Source organism: Pteropus vampyrus, unplaced genomic scaffold (genome assembly GCF_000151845.1).
Source record: "Pteropus vampyrus isolate Shadow unplaced genomic scaffold, Pvam_2.0 Scaffold20, whole genome shotgun sequence".
Classification (NCBI taxonomy): Eukaryota; Metazoa; Chordata; class Mammalia; order Chiroptera; family Pteropodidae; genus Pteropus; species Pteropus vampyrus.
In genome coordinates this window covers 4,262,784-4,272,222 of record NW_011888801.1, presented here as the reverse complement: position 1 = coordinate 4,272,222, position 9,439 = coordinate 4,262,784, and the positions used below count along the sequence as shown (strand labels likewise).

The window sequence follows — 9,439 nt, the reverse complement described above, 5'->3', positions numbered from 1 at the left end:
GACACCAGGGTTTAAAAAGGTGCCATTACTTGGAGGAGTAACATGATGAGAACTGTGTTCTTGCCTTCCATGTATTCCACAGGGCTCCTTTCTGGTCTTGAGAATGATGAGCCATCTGAATAAAATCTCTTTTTCTGGACTTTTACCAAGAGAGCCTTCGATTTCCCATTCCTTGGAAAAGATTCCTCTCCTTTGGCTGAGGGAAACAGCACTAGCATCCCTGGTGAACAGTCCATCCGATAACTCTACACTCATGGGTGCTTCATTTTCCCAGTGCAGAGGGCAGAGGGCTGAAGCAGCCTGCAAGGGAAAAGGCCGACTCTGTAAATTGAGAGACCGTGGCCCCAGGGAGGGGTCCTGGGGTGGCAGGCTGCTGGGGGTCTGCCACCCTGAGCCCAAAGCAGTATTTCCCAGAACCTCACTTCCCACTGAATTAAATTTTCTCTACTGTCAGAAGGTGCTTGTCATCACAACCCCACAACTCAGGTTGTCCCAGTTCCTCTTGCTTCTGGTCACAACCAGGTAATTGAGTCAATTCAGCAAGCCTGAAGTGAGCACCCATTTGTGCCATCAGTGAGGTGGGGTGAGGTTAGAGTTCTGCTGTCAGAGATCTCACTGGGGGGAGGGAGAGCCCGCCTGGCCAACAGTGCAGTAGGTACTGACATACAGGTATAGCCAGGGGCGTGAGGCACAGAGGACAGTAATTAAGCTGGGCTTAGCATGAGTGTGGGGCAGTCAAGGATCACTTCAAGGCAAAGGGGTGTCTTAGGTAAGCCTCGTAAAAAACTAGGTGTCATCCTGGTGGAGTTAGAGATTGGGCATGTGAGATATAGGGACGGTGGGCTGACTTCCAATCAAGGAACCTGCAGAAAGCTCACAGGTGAGAGAACATGGCCCTTGGGGAAACTTTGAGTAATTCTATGTTCCTGGAGACTGGAGGTTCTGTGGTGGGAGAAAAGAAAGCAGAGATGAGAAGGGCCGGCAAAGGCTGTATCGCCAGGCACAGATTAAAACTGCATTGGATTGTAAGAGCTCTAGAGGCTTTAGGACAATTTTGTGAGCCCATTCTCTCTCCAGGTGCCTGGCTGCTTGCTTCTTTCTGTTCACCCACAAGCGCAAATCCCACAGAGAAATGAAAGCCTTGGTTTTTATAGGGCTTTGGACTTCAAGTGATTTTCTGGTGACTTCTCTGTACCCTGCTGCTTTCATGTTGATCTTCCAGGAGGGTGGATGGAACCCCATAATCATCTTTAGAGAGATTTTGTCTGGTTTTCTCTGGGGGCCAATCCCCACAAATCTGTTGCATTAGGTAGGGATGGGGACATTGCAAATGTGATTTGAAATTGTGGTTTCATTTTCTGTTCTTTTGGTGGCTTGCTTGGCCAAGAGCTGGAATAAATAGGGCAGGGAAAAGTAATGGTGGGGGGTGGGGTGGGGGTGGCGGGGAGCAGGGAGAATGGAGAGAGACAGAGACAGAGACAGAATTAAGGAAGCGGTGAAAGGAAACCAGAACGAACAGATGACCGAGAAAAACATAGATGAAAGAGTTATGAGACAGTATCAGGGCCGTTCCCCAAACTGCTGGTCAACAGAAGGGCCTAAAATGCTTTGTGTCCTGAAAACAGCATGCTGAAGGGAACAATCGGAGACTCTGTGTCATTGTCTAAGCTTTTGACAGTTTCTCAGTTGCCCTGAAGGCTGGCGAGCAGGCTCATAGGTGAGAAGACACTAGTTCTACAGTCAGAACAAAATAAGCAGCTCTGTTTAAAGGTCATTCTACACCTCATTTAATGTGGTAGATATTGATGATTAAAACATGGATCATATTCCAAATAATGACTTGCTAGAGAAAACCCAAGAAAACCTAGACAAATTGTTAGATATAACAGATTTAGCAAGTTTCAATGTCCGAAAATCTATTGCGTCCTATACATCAACAACAAACATTTACACAATGTAATTTTAAAGGTAAAATAAAAACAAAACCATGTGTCAAAAATTAATTTGTCAATAGTGCTGCAGACTTTATGGAGCAAATTGTGTATTAAAAAAAAAGAAGTCTCCTATCTCTTATCTTTTGCTCAGTGATGAGTGACCCTGAATCTCAGTGGCTCAAAATAACTATCACTTTTAAAAAATTTCCGATGATTCTCCAGGTCTGCTGGGCAGTTTGAGTCCAGGCTGCCTTGTGGTCAACTGATGCCTGCATGAAAAACACTCCTCACTCCTGGGCCTACCTCTTGCAAACGAAAGCCAGAATTTCAAGGCCTTAATCATGTACTCGGAGTAAAAAAGTCTTTCTTCTAAGATGGTTCTGTCCTCTCATTGGTGCTCCCTGCCACTTTCTCCACAGCCAAGAGCAGTGCCTACAAAAAGCTGACTGAAAAGTGTGGGAAAGACAACAGATAGAAGAAAGTAGGGCAGAACAGCAACTTTTTAATATTTAAAAATATCCTCTTAAATTTGTAACAAAACAAATGAGTTATTTTATTTAATATTCACACATCTACCAAAAAACCTCCACAACCATGTAATATAGGTATTAACAGATAAGGAAAGCTCATCTCAGTGCATTTCAGTAACTTCCCATGGGACAGTTATGTACATGGTGGGGCCAGAACAGGAACTTACTCTACTGCATTTGAGGAAATGTCTAAAGATAGAACACACACACACACACACACACACACACACACACACACACACACACACACAATGGATCATCTAGTGATTTTTAAAAAAATGAAAACTGCCTTAGTGTTTGCTCTAATTATTAAAGTACAATATGCTCATTGTAAATATCTTGACAATAGAGAAAACCATAAAGGATAAAGTAAAATTTCCCAACAATACCAATGGTCGAGGTAACATTACAAATATCCTATCATATATCACTTTTACTTACCTCAAAGCATTCCATGATACGTACATACCATCATTTACCTAAAAAACACATTTTGAGAACTAAAATCACTGAAATACATATATGGCCTCAGAAATGGCTTCAAGGTTAAAATTTTTAAAAAGAGTATTTGATATATAGACTGCAAAGGGCCATGCAGGTAGAGGCCACATTATGAAGACTCTTAGATGTCATGGATTTGATGCAGACAGCAAGAGAGAGCTGTCAAAGGATCTTAAGCAAAAGAAGAACATGATCAGATTTACATTTCAGAAAGATTTACTATTCTACCAATTGTATAGAGGGAGGGTTTGAAGCATCTAAGACCATAGAGCATGAGACCAGTCTGGGGGAAAGAACGTTAGGGAATGGCCTTAGGTAGTGCAAGTCAGGGAGAACAGAATAAGAGGGATCTAGAGATATTTAAGTGGTAGAATTGACAGAACTCGATTTTGCTTTACTCCATGTCTTCTAATTCAGACCATCCATCTCACTGTGGTACAGTCCAGTTGACTTTCGAGGGTAGATATTCCACATCTGTCCAGCAAAGGTAACAATACAACAAAATAAGGCCATTGGTGCCTGGCTGCACCCTCAGCCAGGAACAAAGAGGAAGGTAGTGGACAGGCAGAACAAGGACAGATTTGTGTTTTTGTGTAGAAAGTGGATGACATTTTTACTGTTAACTAAAACACATCTTGTTAAATATACTGAGGGCAAAGATGGCCCCTGACAGCTCTAATCGCAGAAGGAACCAGACTCATTCCCCAGTATCTATGGAGGCAGACTCACTCTCTCCTGGTGTCAATGGAAAAGATCTCTGATCTACAAGAACGGGAAGGTCTCTGATCTACAAGAACAGGAAGGTCCCCTGCACTTGCCTGTGGATGATTGACTGTACCCACTAATGGCTGCTGAGAACTATGAGACTTGGCCGTGAAATCTGTGACTAGACCCACTGGCCTTTTTTGCCGTGCAGGGTCCACAGTCTTATCCCTGCAGGCCCCGCCCTTCTTCCGAGGAGCTCCGTGCAGCCTGGTGAGGTTTGAATTTCAGAGAACGGAGGACGTCCACCAAGAATTAATCTTGCTTCTTTTCTACAGAGCTTTTAGATGATTGCCTGGTCATAGAGTTTAATTTAGAAAACAAATTCTTAAGACTAGGGATCTGTAATGATGCTGATGTCATAATAATAATCAGATTTCAGAGCCGAATGTAGTCTCTTTCAGAAACAATGATTAAGTGTTCTGTGCACAGCGAGAGCTCTCTTAAGCACTATTAATATCACTGTGACAATCATTTAGAGATTAATAATCACCATATTTAGGTCATTTCTCCAAAGCACCAAGAGGCTCAGAGACTCCAATACTTTCAGTGTCTCAAGAGAGTTCCACGTGGTTATTTGTTCAGCCCCAAGGATCTAGGAGTTTCTAAGTGAGTCAGTCATCCTCTGCGAAAATGAACAATTCATGCTTCCCTGAGATCTCTCTCGTTGCGAGTGGCTACTCGTTCCTCATCGGTTTCTCACTCTCCATCATTAGAGCTCACCACAGAGGGCTTACGAGGCAGAGGCAGGGGAGAGTTCTGCTCTGTCTTGGCTCCCCATGGAGAAACTGGCCAGGGACAGGACGCGGTGGTGATCTAGCTGCATCAGCGTCAGCTCATCAGTCGCTAGGGCTGCTTCACCTGACATGGCTCATTGTGTGGATGCCTTACATCTATTTACCTTATCACCACTCTGCCAATCTGTGATTGAGGAGGGGGTATTCTTCCAGAGAGAGAAAACTCTGGAAGGCCAAGGAGTAAGCCTGTGGGGCTGGCCAGCTTCTCTATGGAATAGAAAGGCTAGAGTTACAGTATCTCTCAGCTCTAAGGAGAGGCTTAGATGGACGATTTTAAACATTCTTTTGGCTGGTTGGTGATCTCCGTTCACAGCTATAGAAACTACTTAGAGGTGAGGGGGTGGTAGCATGACCCATAGTATTTTCTGAAAAAGGGGACAAAAGCCAGGATTTGGCAGATCTGTGCTAGATTCACACCGGAACTTTCAGAGCCACGGAACTAACCACACTGGTTAGTACAATAGTGGGCGGCACAGGATCCGGCCTCTTTCCTCAGACAAGGACATTATAGGCCTGATCAATTTTGGGTTCTCTGAGAGCATTTTGGATATCAACCCCTTCTGTTATCAGCAAATGGCTTTTAATCGCAAGTGACGGAGTCCACTTTGAATTAGCCTTGGCGTGACTGGGGTTCCAAGAGAGAACGAGGCGTGTCTGATTCAGGAGTTCAGATTCTCTGGTCAGGATTCTGCCTTTCTGCCCATCTCTTTTAGGCTTCATTCTCAGAGAGGTTTTCTTGAGGCAGATGGCCCTGTAGAGAGCTCCAGGCTTATGTTTTTTATACCAATTCTCAGAAGGAGAAAGATTCTATGATAGGCCCTACCCCATAGCTCTGTAGAGCTAGGAGTTCCTCCATTAGCCAGCCTGGCTCAGGCCACCCAGGTAGAGGGATGGGGTGCGTGGGTGGGGCTTTGGTTGACACCCAACTCATCCACAGGAGGAAGAGATGCAGGGCAAACTGAGGAGTCATAGAAACAGAGGTCCACACAGCTTCTCTGTACTGCCTCTCCAAATTAGTTAGGTTAGCAAGCTTTGGGTCAGAGAGTCCTGAATTTGAATATTGACCCCACCACTTACCAACCATGTTACCTCAGGCAAGCTGTATAAGCTCACTAATCCTCAGTTTCCTTATTTAGTTGGTGGGAACAATGATAGTACCTATATCAAACAGTAAATGGTAAAAGTCTGAAGAAAATGAAGAACTCAATATAGTGCCCAGCACATTATAAGGCCTCAATCAATGTTGGCAATAATTAGAAGCCGTTATTATAATCTGGCAACTCTAGAAATGACAAAGAAAGACAGAATGGATATCTTTGTTGTTTTTCTAGTCTGTTTTTGAACGAATAAGAAGGAAGTTGTACACATTTCAAAAGATCAGTCTTTTGAAATATGGTCTCAGAAAATAGTTGCTTATTCTTTTCCTGAACTACTAGAACCAACTCTGGAAAAGTAAGTCCATGGGTTTCTCTGCTTATTTACATAAAATAATAAAAATTAAAGAAAAAGGAAAGCTGGACTCCAGCATCATGCCTGTCCTGAGACCAATGGCCCTGACCTCCACTGCAGGGTTCCTCCTTCACCCCAGGGACCCCACAGACTGCAGCCTGATCCTGCATTCCTCCACGTGGTGGTCCCAGTAAGGATGTCGTCATCAGCATTTTTCCTTTCCATTCTTTTTCGTGGCAGTTCTAGAAGTTAATCAATATGTCCAGATAGTTTCTCTCCTCCTTGGTGAAGGACTTTCTGTCCTTTCTCATATTTTATGCACAGTGTCGGGGAAGGCACAGCTTTGCTTTAGCAATCAAGGAAGACTTTCTGATGGGCTCCAGGGTAGTGGCTAAGACGGTCTGCTCTGGAGCCAGACCGCCTGGGTTCAGATTTCAACTCTGCTGTTTACTGTGTGAACCTGGGTCAATTTCTTAACGTCTGGATGACCTCTTAGAGTCGTTATAAAGATTAGATGAGTTAATATAAGTGAAGCACTTAGAATGGTGATGTGCATAATAAAAGTGTTAGCCATTGCTATTACTATGATCTTAAACTCTTAGAATTTAAGTTATTGGTTCCCCTTGACAAAGAGGTGGGAGGAGGCAGAGATCAATCAATCAAGAATGATGGGCTGAACCACCCTGTGGGTGATGGTAGGCCACTATGGGGAAACAGAAAGAGGTAGAAAATAGAGTTCTTTTCTGCAAGATGCAGTTAGGAACATAAGAGTGAAATATCAATCTAAAACAACATTTGAAAAGATGTCTTCAGACAGGGGGATCAATTACCAATGAGTGGCTGGAGGTAAGAGCCAAGAGGAGTCACTCTGTATTTTAGGGGGAGGTGGGGATTGAACTAGGCTTTGAAGAAAGGGAAAGATTCTGAGAGATGGGAAGGGCTTTCCAACCGAGTAATAGCATAAACAAAGACATAGTAAGTCAGTTTGGCTGTGGCGAATATTCTAAGAGTTTATGTAGAAGAATAGCGGTAGGAGAGCCTGAAACTTCAGAGGGTGTTGCAGATGGCAGGAGAGAGTTTGGACATAGCATTTTAGTCAACAGGGAACCTTTGGACAGAGAAGTGACCTGCTATCAGCATTCAAGGAGCTACACCCCAGTGGGAGTGAGCAAGGTGAAGATTAGTGAGAAGAGGGAGAGACCAGTTCACTCAGCACATATTCGTAGAGGCCCTACTATGTGCCAGAGACTCACTGCTCCCGGCATCCAGACAGACAAGGCCTCTGCTCTCAGGGAACTTAAAATTTAGTGAATTCCAATGGATCTTCTCAAGAAATGCCGGTGGAGGCTGAGGTGATTCGGTATAAGATTGCTGGGGAACAGGATAGTCATATGGTCTCAGAGTCTCACTGTACAGATGACAGATTAATTCAAATGGTTGTGGGCGCCTTTCTGTGGCGAGATCCTACTGTAACTAAGTGACTGGACCTAGTGTAACTGATATGATGCCATTCTAGGCAGGTAGCCTTAACAAAACTTAAATAGGATCTAATCATGGGGGAACAATCAGACAAATCCAGAATATGGCACATTCTATAAGACACCTGACCTGTGTGCAGAGAAATTAAATGTGATTAAAAACAAACCAAAAAGGAAGTATATTGTAGATTAAAGGAGAAGCAAGCAGGGATTGTCAAACTATGTAGCCCATGGGCTAATCTAGCCCACTATCTGTTTTGTAAATAAAATTTATTGGCACACAGCTACACCCATTCTTTTATATGTTGTCTAAGGCTGCTTTTTATGCCACAGTGGCAGACCGAGTAGTTGTAATAGGAACTGTTAAAAAGCCTAAATTATTTACTAACTGTCCCTTTACAGAAAGTTTTCTGACCCCTGGTTTAAAGCAACATCAAAACTAAATGCAATGTGTGAACCTTGATTAGTTCATGGATCCGGGTGAAAAGTGAAAATATCAATAAACATATTCAGAGAAACTGGAGAAATTTAAATGAGGAGTGTGTATTAAATGATATTACAGAATTCATGTTAACTTTATTAGACATGACAATTGTATTGTGATTGTGTTGCACAATATCTTTCTTAGGTATTAAACACTGATGTATTTAGGGGGTTGTGTCATGATGTGTACAATGTACTTGCAAATGGTTCAGCCAAAAAAAAAACAAATAGAAAAAAAAAAGAATAAAGTACAGGATATGGCAAAATATTACTTTGTCAATCTAGGTGAAGGTCATACAGTGTTTATTATACTGTTCTTTCAATATTACTGAAGATTTAAAGATTTTCAAAATAAAAGTTAAGTTTTAAAAGCTTCGACATGGTTGGAGGGGTTAATTTGGAGACTGATTTCAGTAGCCTCCATGTAATCTTCCCATAGGCTGTAGCCTGACCTGCGTATGCCACCTACCTGGCATTTCCTTCTGGGTCGGAGAAGACACCAGGCAGTTAGAGGTGGGCTGCCTGTCACCTACAGGGGCACTGTCACTCTGGGAGGCAGCCCTAACTGGGACTTCTTTTTTAACTCGAGATTTTGCTTGTTGTCTCTTTTACACAGTAATTCCATCAAGCTGGTGAATCTGCTCTCCATATTTATCAGCACGTGGCTAACAGCAGCCGGGTTCATCCATTTGGTAAGTATCCTTGGAGACAGATGCTTCAGCTCTGGCTTTCCTGGAAGCCCTTCTCTAAGTCATTTTATTACCTGAACTGTTTCTCACTATTGAGAAACTTCAGCCCAGCTGTAGAATGGAGTGGAAGAGGCAACTGCACAATTATCTAGGTTTCCAACCCTTTTATCCTAAACTTATTCCAAATAGTGAGTAATGTTCACACTATTATCCTACGTTTTTCAGCTCAAGGGTATTTGTATTGATTGCTGTGGGGGCTTTGGTACGTTTTCATTCTGTCTGCAGTAACCCCAGTGAGCCACAAGATGGCAGTGCTTCCTCAGCAAACACCAGAGAAACATCTTGGGGACAAGGCTGGAAGTTTGACCCACATCTCTTCATAAACAACAAATTCAGATCCATTGATTTCTCTCCACTTTCCTCTTACAAAAGCCTCCTCTGATTCTCTTTCCCCTTACAAAAGCCACTTCTGATTCTCTTGCCTGATGACTTATCAAGTTATTTTGTATCTCAAAAAATGTTAATTCTTTTAAATTAATGACTCTTTGAAAGCCTTATATTATGAAGTCAAGCCGTTTTCACCTCCCAAAGGCAGACTTTTTTCTTTTGGGGAGCACAGCTATTGTTGGAAGCCAGTTTCACATAAACACAAACTGTCACAACTGGAAGAAGCCCCCTCTAAACCTGAAGCTTTGAGTAAAAGTGCCTGCCCTTCTCTTGCTGAGCCTCTGTGTGCATAGGGGCGGAAGCGTGCATTCTGTTACCTGCCATTGGGAGGGATGTCATTAACACCCAGGGGAGCGCAGCCCAGAGGGA

At 43.1% G+C, this 9,439-nt stretch overlaps 1 protein-coding gene across 8 annotated transcripts in view; it reads left to right on the top strand.

Annotated features, from left to right (window-relative positions):
- KCNMA1 (potassium calcium-activated channel subfamily M alpha 1) overlaps window positions 1-9,439 on the top strand; it is a 709,157-nt gene that overhangs the window by 472,082 nt on the left and 227,636 nt on the right. For all 8 annotated transcript variants that reach the window (XM_023527946.1, XM_023527936.1, XM_011355314.2 and 5 more), the window contains exon 6: window positions 8,551-8,626. In XM_023527946.1, coding sequence (XP_023383714.1) covers window positions 8,551-8,626 — 76 coding nt within the window. The remainder of the gene's footprint in view (window positions 1-8,550; window positions 8,627-9,439) is intronic.